Consider the following 20,911-nt stretch of genomic DNA (forward strand, 5'->3'; position numbering starts at 1 on the left):
GCAGAACAGGCTGCAGTGGGCAACACTGCTGTTCAATCCAATCTGCTCGGAGTTGTTCCTCCAGGTGTGTGTGGTTGTGAGCAGAATTCTGGCACTGAGGCTGCCAAAAATACAGACCTTGTTTAGATTCCTGAAAAATCAGCAGTACCTCACTGAGGATGGTAGGATTTAAATCCCATTCTCACCATTCCCCTGACCAAAACGAGGATTATGGTTTCAAATGATCTTTGTGAAAATCCACGTTACAGAACTCCACAGGAAATGTCTCAGAGCTGTCCAGGATTTCAGATGAGTTAACACTTCCTGAAGCTCTCCATTAGGATCTGCTTTACCTCTTTCCAGAGCTGAGGCATCACTGAAGTTAATGAGATGTAAGCTTGTAACTCATTCAGTTCCCTAGGAAAATTCTACTTAATGATCAGTTTGTCTTTTCCCATGAGTTTATTTCTTGTATTTCAAAAGCTGTTATGATTCAGCATTCCTTTGGTCTGTGACATAAGTATACAATAGTACAAATTTTTATGGTAAGTCACCTTTGCTGGAAAGAAAAATGAGTCTGTTGTTCCTTTTATACCAGTAGAAAAAGTAACAGAGGCTCATAATGTGCTCAAAAAATAAGGAAAAAGATGTGGAGTAGAGAGACCTGGGAAGACATAGAGCTTTTCTGTGTTCGTTTGTGGTAATGTGGAGACAGAGGAGCAGCACTGAAGTGCTGCATGCTACAAGTTGAGCCGCATCCTACTGCCAGCCAGCTGCTGCTCTGGTCTTCAACAGGAAACAGCTAAAAGGCAAACAGGTTAAGGAGGTGAAAGCAGGATGGTTGGTAGGGAAAGCAGGGATCTGCAGAGTTAAATTCAAATTCCAAGTCCTTTGGTGACCTCTCACGAGATCCTGAGACTTGCAGGGCTGTACAGGGTTTGCCCGAGTGGCAGAGGGCAGGGGGAGGCAGGCAGATGCTGCAGGGATGCACTGGGGACAGGTGGATGGAAGTTCCCTGATGTAAATATTACTGTAGCTGGAAACAGAGGTAAAAAACCTTATCTGGGGTTTTGGTAGCAGGACTCTCCCATGGGATACAACAGCGGTATTTTAACTTGGGCTGCACGCGATGTTTGCTCTCTCCTGCACAGGCACTCGGGGCTGTTGTGAAGAAGTGCATTTTTAGCACATCGACCTTGCCCTTGGGTGCTGGGGTGTTGATGCGATGTGCTGAGAAGGCAGATCCTGCAGCAGGAATACAGGTCTGTGATATCTGTTCGCTGTAGTCCAAGTCCATGTCCAACGTGACTGTGGGTCCGTGGGTGAGAGATCCCCTCTCAATGCAAGACGATGTTATAGTTTGGGTGAGGAAGTGCAAAGTGGACATAGCTAGAGTACTGAGTACCACATTTGAATAAGCGACTTGCTCTTCGGGGTGCAAGGATAAGTTTATTATTGGGCAGTCATGTGGAAGTAACACTGCAAACATTTAGTTGGCTATGAGATATCTACTCTTACATAGCATTTCTAAACAGTTAGCCAAGTGAAAATCAACTGTGGTTCTTCCCATATTGCTTTATAGCAGCCAGGCTTGATCTCTGGTTCTGAGCAAACTGGGGGTGTTTTTGTCTCCAGCGAATGGTAGATGCAAATATATTTTGAAGGCAATTAGGCAAAGAGAATAGTTTTATTTTTTGCTTACAACAAACTGCAAGCACAGAATTGCTAGGACAAGGCTGAAGGTTATTTGCTAGGATTATATGCCACATGTCATTAATCTCTTACCCACTGTTTTTTGTTTTTTTTTTTCCTTTCTTTTATTAGCAGAATTTAAAATTTCCAGGAGAACTGTACAGCGCTCTAAGGGCACGGAGTACAAGGCTGAAAATACATGTCACTGGTGGCTGTGTGTGCAGGATGTGCGGCACTAACAGGGCGCTGTGGCTGTTGAGCTGTTGTCAGGGAAGCAGTATCTCTCTGCCAGAGCCCCAGCAACATCAGCTGCCCTGAAATACTACAGATCAGCACATCCAGAAGTGTATGACTGTCATAAGGCCATTTTCTCTTGCTGTTCTTTAACAGCATTGCACTATAACGATAACAAATGACATAAAACTGCCAAATAGGTCTGCAGGGAAGAACAGGCACATAATTTCCCCAGTGGTGAGAACACATCAGACATTGCTTCCCTTCCCGTATGCCGTTGGACAGGAGGCTCAGGTGAAAGCTTGTTGTTACCTAGTGTCTGTGGCACAGCCGAGCAAGAGCTGCAGGAAGGTGGGGGAGGAAGAGGCCTGCTCTGCAGCATCTGACACCTGCTCAACAATTACTTTCTCAAGACAATTTTATGATGTTGTGCAAGTTGGAAGCTGTAATTTTGCTGTCAACCTCGTCCTCCCTGTGTCCTTTTCTCTGGAAAAAGTACAGTGCAAAAGAGATCTTGGTTTTAATTCGTTCTCTCTGTTATAGTGGTAGGGGCAGCTTTAAGGTTAGGATAGCAAATACACAAGATAGTAATTATTGCTCTTAAGCTTTTCTGGAGGAGAAGGCAAGGGGAGATTTTGCATTAACATAAAATCCGGAATAAGGTGACACATGAATGCTTCCAGCATGCTGCTTCTCCACGATCAAAGGACACTTGCCTAATCCCAACATGTAACTATCATGCGATTAAAAACGTGAGATCTCATGAACGTATAAAAAATTGTGTGTAGCAGAAGTACTTGATCTAAATGCATAATTAATAGCTTCACTCAGCTTTGCACCGAAATGCAAATTGACAAGGTGTGTATCTGAGAGAGACGGTGGGTTCTGCACCAAAACTTTCTTAGTAAAACTACACTGACTTTTTCCACTTCCAGACCGCTGGCTGAAGGGAAGAGAGAAGTTGGAAGCTGTCGGGCTGCGATTTCGGGTGAGTGCTGAATTTTTCTTGTTTAGATAAATTAGTGAGTTTAAAAAAACAAACAAACAACTTCAACCCCAAAATCCAGGCACATCCATTGTTGTAACAATTAAACTTTTACTCACTAAGAACATTTGGCATGTAAAAACATTTAAAAGGTCGCACATCGATAAGTGGTCATAACGCGTAGAAAACTCTGTGCTTGCTGATTAGGATCCGGTGTAGCTGCAACCACACGCTCCACCAGAACCCCCCCTGCTGTGACCGTGTGCAGTCCTGCTGAGGACTCTGGTGGATTCAGAAAAGACAACGTACAAAGCTTCTGTAGGTTTGACTGTCAGTTATGTGTTTATGTTACACCCAGTGCACACACAAACCCTAATGCTTGCGGAGGTCTTCCACTTTAACGTACTAATTCAGTGAAATGCTCAGAATACTGGTTGAATTAAGCCTGGTAAAACTATAGTTCCATATCAGACCCAAGCTTGTTACTGTCTGGTCAGGTTTGGCTGTCTTACCTCCTGCTTTTGAGGGAACATAAATCCCATTCACATTTTTCTTGTTCAAACCTGTGTGCCAGGATTTGGTTGTTTTCTTTCAGTTTGGGAGCACTGAGTTGGTTTTTGTCCTAACTGATCATAATGACAGCTAAATGTCAGCTTCATTTGCATCTCAGCTCAGAATATAAACAGAAAAGTATACAAAAAGGAAACATTTTTATATGCTGAATTTTTTTTTGCTGTGTACCTTATGTCAAACAGTTTTTAATGCATGTGGCTCACAGTCTAAAAGCCAGACTTCTAGTTATTCGCAGTATTTTGCATCCAGTGCAGAGAAAACACTGTTCAAATAAATGCATTTAAAAAAAAACAAACAACCAACCCTGCAAGTTAGTTGAAATGTAATCCCATCAAGAAAAAAAAAACACAATATTTTTCTATGACATTTTGGATATATTTTATGTCAAAACATGATCACCAGTCAAACTAGTGACATCTAAAACCAATACAGTATTGTGACTTCTAAAATAAAAAGAAGAATCAGAACAAAACTGAAGTTATTATCGCTCTGCCTTCGTTAAACACCACGGGGTGGTGGCTGAAGCGCAACAAAACTCTGGTGTTCTTCAAAGGTGTCTACTGAAGATAATAAAAAGAAGAGAACAATTAACATTTAGTCTGTTACACTAAAAACCCGGGTGTACATATTTCTATTGCCTGTTAGCTTTACCTAGGCCTTTTCAACTACTACAAAAAGAAAAAAGGTAACTCATTGTCCAAAGTAAAAAACATTCAAATCAGTTGATACAACATTACAGTACAGTCAACTAACATCCTTCAGGGTCTCCTTTCTCTCGGTTTGAGTCCTCAGACCAGCATTTCAATGCAGTTTCAAAACTGTATGTTAGCTTTCCAAGACACTGTACTCTACTGATGGCTTCAAAAGAATGGGGTTGTGCTACGTTTGAATCACAGGGTAACCCCAGCCTCTCATTAATTTTATTCAGCACTGTAGTTAGAACAGCATTAAGTTTAGCACAATAACTAAAAGAAGAAAAAAAAAAAAAAAAAAAAAAAAGGAAAAAAAGAAAAAGGAAAGAAATGTGGAAGCGAGGTGAAGCTGCCATTTGTGTCAAACAATTGCGATACGCTATACTAAAAAATCCTGAAATATCCACCTGTCCTCACCACTCTGCCACAAACTAGCAAAGTCAAAAATACAAAAGTCTTCAACTTCTCATTTTTGCAGAATAAAGCAAAAAAGTCTTTGTGCTCCTTACTACCAGAAGCAAAATATCCTCTGAGTTACCACATGTAATAGCTTCTGGATGTGTCGACTTGGGTTGGCTTGGTCTCTGCAGAACCATCCTTGTCCTTATCGCTGTCGCCTTCCCAGAGATTAATAAGTGGAGGATAGAGCTCATTCAGGGGGATTGAGGAGGTCTTTTGCATATATTTTTTCAATGAATGGTGGTAGTTTTTTCTCTTAAATCTTTTTGCAATGTAAACAGAAATGGAGGCAAGGCTAATTACAGCAAACATTGATCCCATTACCGCTGCCAGAGCAGTGCTGGTTTCTTGGTCTGAAATATCCAGCGCAAAAGCTGCATTTTTTGTTGTAACGTTAACACAGGACTTTTGTGTTTGTTGGTGGATGTTGGACACAGTTAGACACACTTCATAATCCGTAGAAGGTTGTAAATGTGTGAGGTTATATTCGTGTACATCAACTGGGACCCGAGCTGTGTATGTAATGTGAGGGTTGTCAATCTTCATGGTAGCTGAAGACCATTTTAAATTGGAAGTCATGACATTGGAGTTAACTTTCCAAGAAACTAAAATGGAATGCGATTCAGCTTGCTTCACAAAGATTTTCAGAACCTGGGTGCCATCCAGAAGTGTTCCGTTCACCCGGATTGTGGCAACCCTTGTGTCCGCTCCTTCTATGTTCTGAGCAACACAGGTGTACCTCCCAGAGTCTTCAATCTGAATATTGGAGATTTCCAAGGTGCCTTCGTTGCTCAACTTGTATTTGTCAGAGAGGCTTTCAACAGTTACTTTATTTCCAAGGGGAGTGACCCAGTAAATTTCTGGTTCGGGTTCTGCCATGGCCCTACAGTCTAAAAACACCGTCATGCCGATGTCTGAGTTTAAGTGATTTGGAAAGGTCTCATGAGAGATCATTGGAAGACATTGCTCGTTTGAATCCTGTATTAGCACTTCTTTTACCTGTTGTCCTCTGTACTCTGGAGGCATGGCGCAGAACATGGAGAGGGGTTCCATGAAGCGGATGTTGGTTTTGTTTGAGTTAATCCAGTGAATGACGCAGTCGCACCGGAGGGGGTTGCTGTGGATGCTAATCTCACGCAGGTTTGGGAGGGACTCCACTGTTTTTTGGTAGACAGCGTTCAAGGCGTTGTTGTTCAGCATCAAACTCTCTAGGGCAGGGACGTTGCGAAATGCCGAACGATGGATGTAGGACAGCTTTGGGTTGTTGGTGGCTTCCAGCTTTGTAAGTTCAGGCAGGTTGTCCAGCGCATACCTATCCACAGAAACCAGCTCTCCCATGTTATTGATTCCAAGCTCTTTTAATCTGAGCATGTTTCTGAAATCACCTTCTTGAATTTTATGAATTGGATTTTTGTTGAGATCCAGGAATTTTAGATTTGGAACTTTCTCAAGTGCAAGCTGAGGAACTTTTACCAATTTGTTGTCGTAAAAGGAAAGACTTTCAAGACTGTCCAAGCCTACCAAGGCATTGCCAGGGATGTCTGTAAGATACATACCTGCTAAAACAAGACTCCTTAGATTGGAGAGTGGTTTGAAGTTCATATCTAGTATTCCAATCACCGGGTTTTCTCCGATCATAAGAATCTCTAAGTTAGGAGTAGAATCAAACCAACGGCTGTCAATAACCTTCAATTTGTTGGAGTTGAGATGTAATCTCAAAAGATTCTTCAGGCCAGAGAATGCATTTGCAGAAATGCTGCTTATCTGATTGTGGTTTATATATAACTCCTGAAGATTGCAAAGGTCTTGCAAGCAGTAGTCAGTCATCTCCATGATCTGGTTTTCTTCCAGGTGCAAAGTAGTCAGCTGAGTAAGATTTGAAAGCCCCACGTCTTTGATGCTTGTGAAGTTGTTTTGTGAAAAATCTAACTCTGTTAAATTAAATAGCAGTTGGAGTTCGTCTGTGGTCTTTGCAATATTGTTGCTTTGTAACAGAAGGACTTGAGTGTCACTGGAAAGATTGCTGGGGATTTTTGTTAAACGAAGGTCATTGCAGTCAACTGTTGTGGCTTCCCTGTATGTTGACTGTGGTGTAAACCATGGCCTGATTTCACATACACAAAGCTGGGGACATTCATTGCTCTGTACGGAAGACTCTGTTAATGAATTCATTAGCAATTCTAGCACCACCTGACAAACAATTAAAACTAATCTAATCTTAGCCATGCTGGTCAGCTAGAGAATTCAGCTCTCCAGCCCCTTAAAGTAACAGCAGAGTGAGGGTGAAATTTGTTGTCTGGCAGGAAATGTAAAGCTTAAAATCTGGTGTGAAAGGCTTGGACATCCAGAAGATGAAAGTTGATTTTGTAAGGTTAGAGAAGACAATAAATGGTCTGAAGGCTCTCAGCTGCTCCTCTGTGTTCCAGGATCTTCTACAAATTCGTGCCTGAAGATGTTCCTGAAAACAGACAAGGAAATGTTATGCTCATGTGCCATATAATGTGTTATTTCTCTGTCCTTTAAAGAAAAGGACCTGTGACGACAGTTGTAAGCATTTTAACGTTCAGATCTCTTAAGAAAATTCATACTTGGGTACAGTAAGGTATATACAGATTGGATCTCTCCTCTATTTCAGAATTGCATGAGAAAACTCTGATCGTTCTGGAGTGACTATAAAAATAGACGTAATCATCTGAAAAGAAAACTTCCAGATATCTCTTATTTTTACTGTCCGGTATCGGTTTGAATGGCTTAGGACGTGCTGAAGGTCCAGGACAGGCTTTTGAGTACAGACAGATACCAAATGAGTGTTCAGAACACGATCCCAAGTAGAATTCAGGCTGATAGTGTTATCCCAATAACTTCTATTTTGGGTATAGAGGATTATGGCATAGAAATATGTGGCTTTCTACGTTTCAAAGCGAACGCGTAAGAACTTTGACAAAATTCACCCAAGTTAATCAAATCAGTTCCAGATAATAGTTTAGATTTAATCCAGCTAAGCACCAAACAATAACACCAAATATGATTAAATGTCTGTGCTGTCCTTATTTTAGCTGTTGGCACTGTATTGTGTGTCATGTGGAATATTTACCCTAATTCCAAACTACCAAATAAACTACGGAATTCATATATGTTTACACTGAAGTTCTTATAAGGCACATGTTTAAAGGAAACTGGTGGTGTCCATCAGGCCTCTCAAAATGTGAGGTGATGCTTTATCTTGTTCTACAGTGATTGCAGTTGATTATGTTAATTACAAAGAGATGAACTGTCTGAAAACCCTCAAGTTGTGCTTTGTCTGAGAAAGACTAAGAAACGCTCATAAACAGTAGTAGAAGAAAATAGGAAGAAGCTGCTTTGTTTTGTTTTTAATTAGAATGCAGTGAAGCCTCAACTTAACCAAAGCCCAGATTGTGGTCAGCAGTACAAACCAAAGAGCGTTCTTATTTTAGTGCATTGTTATTTGTTCCGTGGTTGTATTTTGGATGAAGAGAACCAGGAACGTTGGCCAGAAAGCATTTGACCCTGCTGAGTCAAGATTTTCTGTCTGGTAGCGAAGATTTCAATTAGAGATGAGAAGACTACTCTAGAGGGGGGAAAAACCAAATGCAGAACAAACACTCCTTCTCAAATAACTTTGAACTGATGAAAGAACTGAATACGACATTAAATGCACTAGAAAAAAAATCCTAATGGCACTGCAGTTGTAAGAATGTACACTACCACAGAGTGATGGGGAGGTGACATAAACTGAGTTATTCTGGCTTTTATAGAAGTTTCTCTTAGTAACAGTCCATTTGCAGCTGATGCAAAATAGAGTCCTAGCAATACTGATGATGTCAGAAGTTTAATTAATTCCAGATTTTCCAGCATTTGTAGTATTTGCCATGTAATAATTCGTGACTTAATTCAATAACGATCTCAGTTACTTAAGAAGCCTCAAGTTGTTGTTATATGTGGTCTGTTCCCTTGCAATATGGACATTTCTCTTCCAGCTTTGCAGCACTGGCTCAGAGTGATGCAGAAAAGAAGCAGTTCTGGGCAGCAACGTGCACCAAACCAGACAGCTCTGCAGGAGGTCATACTGCTCCAGTCCTTCACTCCTCCAAAGCCTGTCCTGCAACTTTTTTCTAGGTGGATGTACAGAAGGATGGCCGTGCCTTATAAAGCCTCAGTCCCTACTGATGCGTTAGCACTGATTTAATTCTGATGTAGTTATACGAATCGTGTAATGCTTTAAAAATGAAACTGCCTGAAAAAGACATCAAAGCATCTTTTAGAATGTGGGGGAGCATGTCCTGATTCTTAAAAAATAAAATAAAATTCAGTCATTTCTTTGTCAAATATTATCTCATCATTCACGTTACATTTGTTGTTCCTCCTTGCTAAGAAGGCATTTCTGGATTAACTGAATAGACTTCTGGTATTTTGATGGCTGTAGGAATATAATTTTTCAAGCTAACGGTGACACTTTCTCTTCTCTAGTTACTTGCTACTACAAATGGATTTAATTCTCTTCAACTGGAAAATGTTCTTCAGAAATGACCTGCACGTTATTGTCTCCAATCTCCCCCAGCCCAGGGCAGCATGGATCAAGCTAGAAGTGAAAATCCATCGTAGTATAATAGTAAGTTCTGATCAGCTCCACATGCCCAGCCAGTCTAATGCTGTGCTTTGCGAAAGACATACAGAGGCCGCAGCACAGGGAAAGGCCGAGTCGTGGACTTCTGCATTACCTGCTGCTTATGCTGTAAGAACACATCCACTGCTCTGGTAAAAACTAAAAATGTTATCAGTCGGAAAAAATAAGTGTGATATGGTATTCAATATAACGAAATAGTAATTGCTGTTTTGTTCTCTGGTTTATATATGCTGTGCTGGATTTGTTTGTGGATAAGCTGAAGGACACCTGAGCTTTGCAAACAAACTCTCTGACAGTATGTTGTTCAAAATGACCATTGATGAAAAATGGCAGAGACAAGCAGATAAGGCAGGCATGGCTCCTGGCAAAGGGAATATTCCCAGCTCCCACTGAAGTCAGTGAGACTGAATTAAGAAGAATTTAAGTGCCAGCACGTGGCCATTACTTACTGATATCTCAGTGTTTTTGCCTAGTGAGAATCATTTTGTATTGAGCTACTGTGTTTGGGGTTTGTTTGTTGGAAACAAACACAGTACCTCCAGAGTAGCTGGATACAGAAGGAGCCAGTGCGAAGTCGAGGGGGCTGGTTCAGAGGATTTCAGCTCTGGAAAGCCACGCAGTTAACAATTGCTCCAGAAAAGGCGCACGCAAAATCTTATTTTTTCTGAAACTGCTTTTTAATGGAGGCCTTGTGATTGGTGGACCTAGTTTTGACTGTGTGTTACAAACTGTGTATTTTAAAAGTATATATTGTGTGGGGAAACTGCCAGGCCTGGGAGGTGCAGTGCAGGCTGTCCTGGTGAGGCCCTGCATTGACTCTGTGCTTTAGACATCAGCTTTTAGCATTCTCTGCCTTCCTTTCTGTTTATGAAATTCATTTTTCTTAGTGCACCAAACCACTACAATAGTCATTACAGGTGTGAACTTGCTATCAACAGAAATAACGCTTAATTTTATGGGAGATGCATAGATGGAATTATTTTGCTAGGGGCTAAATAAATACATTCTCCATAGCACCTCTCAATTCCCAGAGCATTAAGAAACCATATTTCTGTCAGTAAGCAAATCCACAGCTGATGTCTGAGCTATCAGCGTGCTCATATTTCTTGAAGACTGAAAATGTGATCATCATTCTTGCTTCTTCCCTCACAGTAATGCAATGGGGAGGATCCCTATCTGTCTAGTTTGTGAAAACTGCTTAACTTGATTTGTTTTGCCAAGGGAAGAAGGGAAGAGGGCATTTGGTTCTGGAGCAGGAGGTTCCTCACTGCAGTGTTCCTGCCCCAAAGGAGAGCAGTTAATTGCTTGGTTGTTGGGGTGACCCAAGCAAAAGGCAGGGTTAAGTTCACATCACAGTAACAGCAGAATGTTAAGGAACAATCCTGAAAAAAACCAACCCTGTTCATCACAGTGTTCATAGTTAATTTGCCAACTACATAAAATAGATGCTGAATGTATTTTCTTGGCCAAAGGAAGATGAAGCTTTGTCACTTCAGTGGCAGTTGTATTAATGGTCACTGTTAGCAACTGCTGAAAAAAGAAATGATACAGTTTGCACAGGGCTGTTTGGGTACCTGCTTACAAACAGCTATGCTACTACAGAGAAAAAGCATCACCCTCTCCGCAGTTAAGTAGTTCATTCTTGAAAAAGTCCCCTTCTATTGCAAGTAGCATCAGCACAGATTTTGGTTGGCAGCCATATATGCTAAACACGCCTAGGTAGGAGTCTGAGGGATCAGATACATGGAGAAAATTACCTCGGGCTAAGACAAGCAATTTATTTTGTGCTCGCTGTGAGCCAGCAGCACACACTGATCTGCAGCACCTCCCCGTTTCTCCACAGTGCCATTTTCATCCAGCGAGCCTAAGCAATGCAGCTAGTCTTTTGGAAAATTGTCTGTTGTGCTAATGTTCTGTTAATGACTTGTGCAGCTTGCTTATTTCCCCATCATCATCGTTTGTGAAACGACTGCTGTCTGAGCTCCCCGCAGCGCCGTGCTGCTCAGGGAAGCTCAGAGGAGGTACCATGGCCTGCGCTCAGGAGGGCTGTGCAGAAGCGGCAGTGGGGATGGCCTGGGCCATCCAGCCTAGTTTTGGCAGCACAAGGACACAGTAATGCCCATCTGTATGATCTGGAGAGCCTTCAGATAAAGCACAGGGATCGAGAGAGCTGAACGCAGAGCAGAATGGATGTAAAGCCGTACTGAGTGAGGCGCAGGAGGAACCCATGGGGGGTAGGGATGCTGTGACAGGTTGCCATGGCCTGGTGCAGGTCCAGCCCATGGGCCTGCTTGGGCCTCAAGCCTCACCCCCTAACCCCCCTGTGAGAACAGCCGGCCCCAGTTGGGTTGGGACATGGACAACTGTAAGAAAAGGATGCTGAGCTGAGGTGTCTGCAGTCCTCTACCCACGCTTTTTGTGTAGAGGAAAACTGAGCTCTTGGTGCCGCACTGCACTTTAAAGGTAATCTTCAATAGTATGACGCAAGGGAGACATTCACGTACTGCCATAGGTAAGTGTATGTGCAGCCACTAACCTGTTATGGAAGTAAGTACAGCACAAAACCTTCTCTGAAGTGTTGTGTTCCCATAATCAGGTCTTACTCCAGGCAAGAGCTGCAGTGACCTTGTGTACCTCCTAGAGAAAGCCTGCACCTGGACTCAGAGGTTAACAACCTGGATAGCTGCAACTAACCTGCATGGAGAGCTCATTTCCCAAGAGTCACATTTAGAAGTGCAGTCCTGTCTGTTTATAGAAATACTGAGGAACTGTGTCTGATAGCAAGCTTTTTATATGGAAGTTTTTGAAGTCGTGGATGTCACCAAAAAATAAGATACTGACAAGACTGCATGGGTAAAATACAGAAAAGTCAAGCTTGAATGATGCAAGTCACTTGAAAAAGCATACCAGAATCTGAAAACAAGAGCTTGTTGTTAAAAGCAAAGAGAGAAGAAAGGGCTTATAGAATATGCAATAATAATGGTACAAAGGCTTCAAAACATGTTTTCAGGGATTTGTAATATTTACAGTTTGGGTTTTATTTTTTCATACAAGCAATGCACTGCTTTTTAAACCGCATCTTTTTGTCTGCTCATACATTCCATCAAAATAAAGTCGGTGTTTAATTTTAGGGAAAGCTCCAGGGAAGCAGGGAAAGCTCTGATGAGAAGGCGATTTGCTGTGTTTCAGAAGACAACCTCAGCATGCTTTATCTGTATGCTTTTGAAAAATACTAGCCTTATCTCCGTGGAGGAAATGCAGAGAGCATCCTCTTCATAATTCTTGCACTTCAGAAACAGCCTATTACATCTGACACGTTTAAAATTTGCAATTTATTGTGGGTTTACTCTTCTTACAGCTTGCATCTGATGCAATGTTTTTCACTAAAATATTGAAGTAATTTTGTGGGAGAGAGGAAAGATTCATTCATTTTCTGATCTTGAATACAGGATACATGCATTGTACAGTTACTGTACATGGATGGCCCATCAAATCAACCTTGGAATTGCAGCCCTGCTTGTCATCTGTTTGAAAATCTCTTGCAAATTACCATTAACAAGTCATATTAGAAACATCAGGAATAATAAGTGCTTTCAAACAGTGGGTTGTCAAATTACATAGTCTGTTTGTTCTTTGGGAAGGAAAAAATCATGAAAGCATTTAAAAGCCTTGAAAACCTGAAAGGCAAGACATGTTTGTTCAGCAGTAATATTCTTATATCAGAAACTCAACTTACTTTCTTAACATGTTTATTTTCATAAGAAAATGTTTGTTTTCACGAGAAAAATAGATTAATCTTGGGAAAATACGGGCTGTTCTTTTGTGCTCATGACTGTAGTTTTCATCTCCTCCTACACAAGGTCTGGTCCTGTTTAGTACCAGGCAGTAGTAAACCTTTTATTTCATTCACTGGAGAAGAATCACGTGCCTTATTATTATCCTCATTCTGTGTAATTACCAGATAAAATTATTTGAATAAATTGGCTTTCCTGACAACCAACCAAATCATTTCTGTGTTGGCTTAAAAGCCAATTTCATCTCCTTGTAACACTTCTGCACTGGAAAGCAGGACAAGTACCTGGAGCTACTAGAGCAGCATGCCCCAGCCCGGCCCTCACCCCGCTGAGCATCTGGGGCAGCTCTACGAAGATGGCACATCCCTCTGCTAACCTGCATGTTTTGCTTTCCAACAGATCAAAGGTACTGAGGCTGATGAAGGACAAAACATGGAAATTCACTCATTTCCAAATGTATGTGCTGTCATGTATTCATATCCTTCTGTATATTTTAAATGCTAGGGAGAATTTAAATCTAATTGGTTTTAGCTTGTAGAGCATCAAAAATGCACAGGGCATAACTAATTTTGGGAGACCTGTTCCAACTATTTTTTCCATTTAGTGTATTTGCTGGCTAAAGCATGAAAAAAGACAAACAGTACAGAAATATTACTGCATCTTCTAATTAAAGAACAGGCAGAATGTGATCTTAGCGCATTCCAAATCTCTGAAGCAAATGAAAGGGTCTGAAGAACTTGTTACTCATGGGAGCATGTGCTTCCTGGGGATTTCGTGCTACGATGACTCAGGCAGTAAGAAGCAGAGACAACAGGGGCCAAACCAAAATTAAGAAAAATAATAAAATATAAATGGTAATTAAAATGAAAGAAAGAAATAGCTCTAAAAGGAGGATGGGGGATATAAAAGCTTGGGCTAGGCTTGCCATTAAATTCCTGGTTTGTTTTTGAGTACTCCAAGAGAGAAGCCAAATTTGCTAGCGGATGTTTTAAAATGTGGAACGCAGGAATATTCTTAATCATGAGAAATATGGATGCCAGAACTGCACAAAACTTTCAGAGCGCAATGGAAAAATCATCATCATCATCATCTCTCCTTGCAGACCGGCTTTCTGGCAGCGTGATTACTTGACTTCCTACACAGTTCTAGATCAAACTCCAGTTAATGAGTCATTCAGGATCCTCGTGGTCGGGAAAGACCCCAGTGTGTAAGTAGTTGTTACTACAGTAAAAGATGACAGAAAATCTTCCTCTAGCAATGGCAGCCCATAGATACTCATCTCAGTTTTTATTTAGGTGTGTGTTATAAAAAGAACATATAGTGGTGCTGGACATTCATAAGACTTGTTAAAAGCACAGATGTAGGTGTGCACGCGTGTGTACGGTACATGGAATAAGCAAATCATATACAGCTTCAGTCCTTTATCTTCAGGCAAGAAGAAAAGAGTCAGGTGTTTCTTTCTGTTGATCTTTGTTGCTACTTTAGCAATTGTTTCCTGCAGCTGTACTGCGTATGTAGTTTTCAATTATGGGTGATTAAGTATGAATCTATACTTTACTATTAGCTACATCTATATCTACTCCAATTATATGTGTAGTGTGCGTATACAGACACCAGCTGCTAGAATAAAATAGACTTTTATTGATTTTTTTCCCCAGAGTTATACGCTTGCAAGATCAAATTTTCTATTTCCGAGCTATATTTACATGTAAATGTTAATAAAACCATATATCAACTTTCCTGACATAAAGGCCCCTTATTGTTCACTCAAGACTAGCAATAACAACATGAAAAGATTTATCATGGGAGGTGCTGAGAGATCTAATAGAAAGGCTGTTAGCACTGAGGCAAAGATTTGGAGCTCGGCCAAGCTGAGATGGGATAGAAGTAATTCCATTAAATGGCCATAGATTTGTTTTTGGTAGTCGTCTGAAGAAAGGTTTTGTTCCCATCTATGAAAAAAGTTATTTTCTCTCTAGTCAAATAGCTATATTAAATGACCCTCCCCTACCACTCCTGGCAAGTTTGCTGTGCTTTTGAATGGGTTTCTACACGAAGTCCCCATTTGTCTGAGGGCCTTCTATTGCTTCCATTCACCACCGATAACATCAGCTACTCTGTAATGAGAAAATAAAGCACTGTATGGCGCATGTGTTTTCTATCATTATTTCACTCCAAAACTTTTACAGTAAGTACCGCTTGAAATGCAGAGCAGGTCATCTACCACATCACCTGACAACTCCATCCCATTCAGCTGAGAATGGAGAAGACGTTAATAGCCTGTATTTACTGATTTCTTCTTGTCTGAAGTGTCACCTAAATCTCGGGTCTTTGTTCTATACAGAGAACAGATTCCAACCTTGCCTTGAGAAGTTCAGGACGTGGATATATATATATATATGTACGCAGAAAAAAAAAAGGTATTGATATGTTTAAGAATAGACCTATAAATCGTTCCGTTAGCTCCAGTCCTTAGTCTTGTCACTGCCAAGTCAGCAGTTCCTCCACAGATGGGTTTATTTCATAAGTGCTTGCAGAAGTGCTGCATGTCGCAGAAAACAAGTTATTTTAGGTTAACAAAACTCTATAGATAAATCTTTACCTAATTAAGGTGATTTATCCAGGCGCAGTAATGTTTAATCTGTCTGTACTAGACTTGTCTCACTTGCCAACTAACTTGCAAAGAACATTTATCTGGTTTTGCTCAGTGCCTCGTGCTGCAGCGAGCTGCTTGTAGAGACCTGCTCTTCCAGCCAGCTCACCTGCCTCCTGTTCACCTATGGGTCAAGTAAGTTATCGCTGTAATACATCTGCTGTTCAGTGTCTACTGTGAGCAGTGGATCTCTGTCAATATTTACTATTTCTGTCAAGAGTGACAGATCGTTTGTAATTTAAAAAATGAGCAAGGCCAATCAGTAGCTCATCTGCATCCCAGTAATTATATGCAGCACATTAGCAAGGTATGCATTTACTAGGTATTTTTGGACTTGCTTAATCAAATAAATGAAATGATGCATGAAAAAAAACCCTACAGAATATGGGGGATTAATTGTAACAATGACAAACATCTCCAGATCACAAAAATAAGGCAATTCAAGATGAGCTGAGTAATTGTCCCAAATAACATTTGTGTGTTTATTAGTAGTTACTTAATCTTTGATTCTTGATCACGTTGTGGGCCAGCCCATGAAAACCACAGTGCCTTAGAGCATGTGGTCCACAGGCAGACAGGAGAGCCCTGGCTGCCATCACAACGGATGTTCTGAGAGGATGAGTATGCTGTGCCCCTCTAGTTGTGCTGCTCCAGTCATGAGTCACACAGAGCTTGATATGAATCCAATTTTATGTGAACTCCAAAGACTGCATTTTGCTTAATGACCATCAAGTTATGTGCACTGCACAGAAGTAGTTGTGAATGAAATACAAAAAGAATCATTGATGAGAATATGATGTATCAGGTTCCAGTAATAAGAGGAGAAGGCAAAGGACCATTTCCCTTGAACTGGAGCATGCCTGTGCCTTCCCCCATCTACTACTGTCATCTTTAAAACCTGACTCTGGCAGGATAACCACTGCTGACCTCTGCTGAAATACCCCACGAGACAAAGCTGCAGCCTTACAGAGCTCGAGGTCTGCGTTAACCGTATTGGCAGCAGGGAAGCTCCTCCAGGCTTGGGAGGTACCGAACAAAGGCCTTGGTGTTGAATGGGAAAACCAGGTGCTTCTGGAAGGTAAGACTCCATACCTGCACAAAGCCAAAGGAGCGCAACAGGCACAGACCTCCTGCAGGAGGCTCAGCTTCAAAAAGGTCAGGGTTCCTGCTCTAATCAAAGCTGACCGATGCTACCTTCATGGCTGCTGCTTAAATTAGATACCTGGAAATGAGATGCTGACAATCTCTAGAATTCCTAAACAAAACCCATAAGTCATCTGTCTTAAACAGATGGTTAAACAGACCGCTTCAGTTTGTGAAGTGGCCAAGGAAAATACTGCCCTGTGTTACCACCAAGGGCCGGAGGTCAGCACTTCAGGGAGAGTTATTTGGTATGATGCTATATGAAGTAAGAGAAGGAGAGCTGTTTCTCTATGGCACTTGTATAACATCTGTGCATTCTCAATACAGCATCCTGTTAAGTATTTCATTACTTATTTACAACTGCTTTTCCCGTATCTCTAAGTATATATACATATAAAAAACCAACAAACAGGTATCTGCTCCTTTTTGTATATTTCATCTTTAGAAACTGTGCTCCAAGTTAAAATCTGTTCCCATTCTTCTGGGAGTTCGGTCAGCTGGAAGGTCAAGAAGATGCTGGCTTATACCACCAATCAAATTAAAATCTTACAAATTAGAAGGTGAAGTTACGAAAGCATTCAGTGTTTTACAGTGGAACTTAAGAGCAGACACTAATTCTCTTCCCATTGATGCCAAAGACTTCTGCTTTCTTCATGAGGAAGAGAATTAGGCCAACTCAAAATAGGCCAATCCAGTATTTTCCTTCAGTGCCACACATAAAAATGAAAGATGACATCTAAATTGCAAAACAAAACTCAAATAAAGTTGTGAGGCTTCAGGAAACAAAAAGAGCAGTACCTTAGTCCAGGTACCTCTCAAAATGGCATGGAGGCGTGCCCTGTTACTGGCTTGGTGAAACCAATTAGTGGAGGGTTAATTAGTCAGCTGCAAGAAAAGAGTAGCCCTCTGATTTCTCTTTTCAGAACTCAAGCTCTCTGTTTTAGAGAAGCAGGATTAGCACGCACTGACAAAAGCAGCTCAAAGCCGAGTAGGAGTCAAAACCACGAGCCTGCTTTATAGCAAGGCGCACACTAAGGGCAGAGCTGATGCTGAGCATGGGAGCACTTTCTTCCTGAAGTGAGCTCCTGTGCAGGTGCACCTGGTAGCAGCACCCAGCCTCCCTCCCTCTGCCTCCATGCTGGCATTGCCACCTCCAGCACAGCTGGGAGAAGGTAAGGTGCTGCACTCAGAAGTGTGTTTTAGGTAAAAAAACAACAGTGTTTTGTGTTTACCGCAGCATTTAAGGCCCGATCCTGCTCATTACTGTGGATTTACTGTGGGAGCTCTATGCATCCTGCGGGACGGTGCTGCTCTCCACATGAAGAAGCGAGCGCGGCTTTGGGCTGAGATGCGAGCTCACAGCAAATTGCCATTGCATAAACAGCCGGCAGGCTGAATGGATTTATGAGCTGCCCAAAACTTTGCATAGATTTTCAGCAGTTCTGTGTCTGCAAAATGTCTGCCAGAAAAAAAAACCACATCATGAGCTTGGGAGGATGAAGTATCACACGTGTATTGTTCATGTAGCCATGGTAACCTACAAATGCCACCAGTGTTTCCATTTCATACACAAATGAGGGGACAGCTGTGGAGACCACATGTCTGCCAATGGAATAATACATGTGAACTAGGATGGCTTGGCCAGAAAATTACAACTCATTTATATTAATCAGGGCTTCAAAGAACGGCCATCTCTGCAGAGATAAAGTCCACAGTAAAAAGGAGTGGTTTTGTTTCTCGGAGTGTTTGGCTCTTTGGTAAACATTTTCACCGTCCTCCTACTTGCCGATGTAAAAGTAGCAGTGCTGTGAGCAGGCAGTGCCCTTCTGGAAATGTCACTTCACTTTTTTCCTTGTTATGGGCTTTTTATTTTGCTGCCTGCCCTTAGCCTGGCCCAGCCCAAAGGCCACCTGGGAAAACAGCAGGTCCCGAGCAGGCAGAAATTAGCTTGGAACTCAAAGCAAAGTGAGAAAACAACCCCACCACCACTTTTTTGTTTGTTTTACTTATTGGTATCATTAACAGAAATACAGTCTAGCAAACACCAATACAAAACCATGGCATTTTCAGCAGTTGCTGAGCTGCAGTACGGGCACAGCACTCCGGGTGCCCCTCGGAGCACTGAGCAGCAGCAGGGGCTGCCGGCAGCAGCAGAACAGCACGCAACGCAAAAGTTTCCCTGGATGCTGCAGTGCCACGCTGCTATGGCACCTCCAACAAAGGCTGCTGCATCGGGGCTGCCACTGCAGGCAGCCGGCACTGCTCCACGCACTGGGGCATCGAGCTGCGATGGTGTGAGCTTTCCTGAGTGCCCACTTAAAGGACTGCGTTCTCTATGCGATCCAGACTGAAATACATCTACGTGTGCCGTGAAAGCAGAGCTGGGTTCGAGTCCTGTTAAAGCAACGGGAGCAGAAGTTTCCTGTTGCAGCCTGTTGGGATGCTCTCAGCATGGGTTTATTCACGTTAATTAAAAACAAACAATGTTTTTTTCCACAGTTAACATTACAACGCCCTTATCTTTTTGTAACCTACACAGCTTGATACAAAACCCTACTACTTTCAGCAGTCAGCAATATTATTTAGGTCCATTCTATAGCTAAATGGAAGAGACTTGATGGCATCCCACCAACTGACTTTTTCAAGTCCCAAACGCTTCCCGCACTGGTGGTGTTTGTAGGGACTACGTGAAGCGTCACCCCGACAACCGCACACTTCAGCCCAACCCTTCAGACACCGATCGGTGCCGATGTTCAGCTCTGGACATCTGAAGCATCTGCAAGATCACCTCGTGCGCACCTCAACCCCTCCCAATGAAAACTTTATTGCCTCGTTCAGAGAAGCAGTTTTGGTTTACGGGGCACCTTTAAGCGTGCGCATTAGGCGGAGGGCTCCACAGAGCGGCTTCGCTCGAGAGATTCTAACGGGGATCACGGAGCTCCTTCGGGACAAACCCGCAGCGGCCGCTGCGCACCGCGATGTGGGGCGGATTCCGGAGCTTCCCCCGTCTCCCAGCGCTTAGCGCTCTACGAAGCGGCACCGCCGCATCCCGGGGACACCCGCCGCGCTCTCCCCGCAGCCCTGCGGCAGCGCGGCCACACTGCGCGCGATTTTCAGCCCCGCAACCGGAGCCAGCGGGCAGAGATGAACCGATGAGAGGTAACCCGCCCCCACGCCGGCACCGATCGGCACAGCGCGGCGCGCCGCCAGCAGCACGGAGCGGGGCACGCAAGACGCCGGAGGAACGCGGCCTCGGGCCGGAGGTGGCCCCGCGCACAGCGCGCCTTTATCCCGCGCTCCATTGTTCCGCCGGGGGCTCCTCGTCCGCCTCCATCGCTCCGTGAATGGACGAGGCCGCGCAGCTGCCGGGACGCGCCGCCATTCGCATGCAAATCAGGGGGGCGCGGACGCGCGCTGCAAACTTCAGCCTGGGGCGCGCACCCCGGATAGGCGAAGAATAGCAAAGAACAGCAAAGAACAGCGGCCGTGCGCTACAACAGGGCCCTGCGGATAACTTTCCCCCCTCCCGGGCATCCCCGCGCCGCTCCCCGCCCCTCCCATCGGCACTTACCGGCGCCCGGGGGGGCGCTGCCCGCGCAGCCGCTCCTCTCCCCCACGCGGCGGCGGCGCCGACATCCGCGGAGCAGCAGCAGGCGGAGGGTCAGCAGGAGGAGCGCCGCACCGCGCTGCCGCCCGCCTGCCCGCCCCGCTCGCTCTGTGCCGCCGTCGGCGCGCACCTGGGTAGGCGCCGGCGGTCAGCTGACGGGCTGCGCTCTGATTGGCTGCTGCGCCGCGGCGGCACCATCTGCGCGGGGCGGGGCGAGGAAGAGGCCACGCCCACTCCGCCTCGCTCCTCTCCGCGTAGCCCCGCCCCCGCGGCGCTGCTGCTGTCGGTGCGGGCGGAGGGGGATGAAAAGCTGCAGGGCGGCCCGGCTGCCACCGCGGGGTAACGCTGCGCCGCCGGTACGGCGTGTTGTAGGGAGGGCTGCCGGCTGCATCCCTCCTGCCGGCCGACAGCCGTCTGCAGCTGCTCCATGAGCTCGAGTAGCAGCGATGCGAAGC

At 43.7% G+C, this 20,911-nt stretch overlaps 1 protein-coding gene across 1 annotated transcript; it reads right to left on the reverse strand.

The window, feature by feature from the left end:
- Positions 1-471: 471 nt before the first annotated feature.
- On the reverse strand, positions 472-20,585 carry LRRN1 (leucine rich repeat neuronal 1). Its single transcript, XM_072347484.1, has 2 exons — positions 20,421-20,585; positions 472-7,072 (listed from the first exon to the last, which is right to left on the reverse strand). Exon 2 carries the CDS (start codon positions 6,838-6,840, stop codon positions 4,690-4,692), a length of 2,151 nt encoding a protein of 716 aa, XP_072203585.1. The 5' UTR covers positions 6,841-7,072; positions 20,421-20,585; the 3' UTR covers positions 472-4,689.
- Between the last annotated feature and the right edge of the window lie 326 nt (positions 20,586-20,911).

Source organism: Excalfactoria chinensis, chromosome 12, assembly GCF_039878825.1.
Source record: "Excalfactoria chinensis isolate bCotChi1 chromosome 12, bCotChi1.hap2, whole genome shotgun sequence".
Lineage (NCBI taxonomy): Eukaryota > Metazoa > Chordata > Aves > Galliformes > Phasianidae > Excalfactoria > Excalfactoria chinensis.

Excerpts from the sequence above, each read along its gene's own strand:
- LRRN1 (XM_072347484.1), bottom strand. The coding sequence starts at position 6,840 with ATGGCTAAGATTAGATTAGTTTTAATTGTTTGTCAGGTGGTGCTAGAA.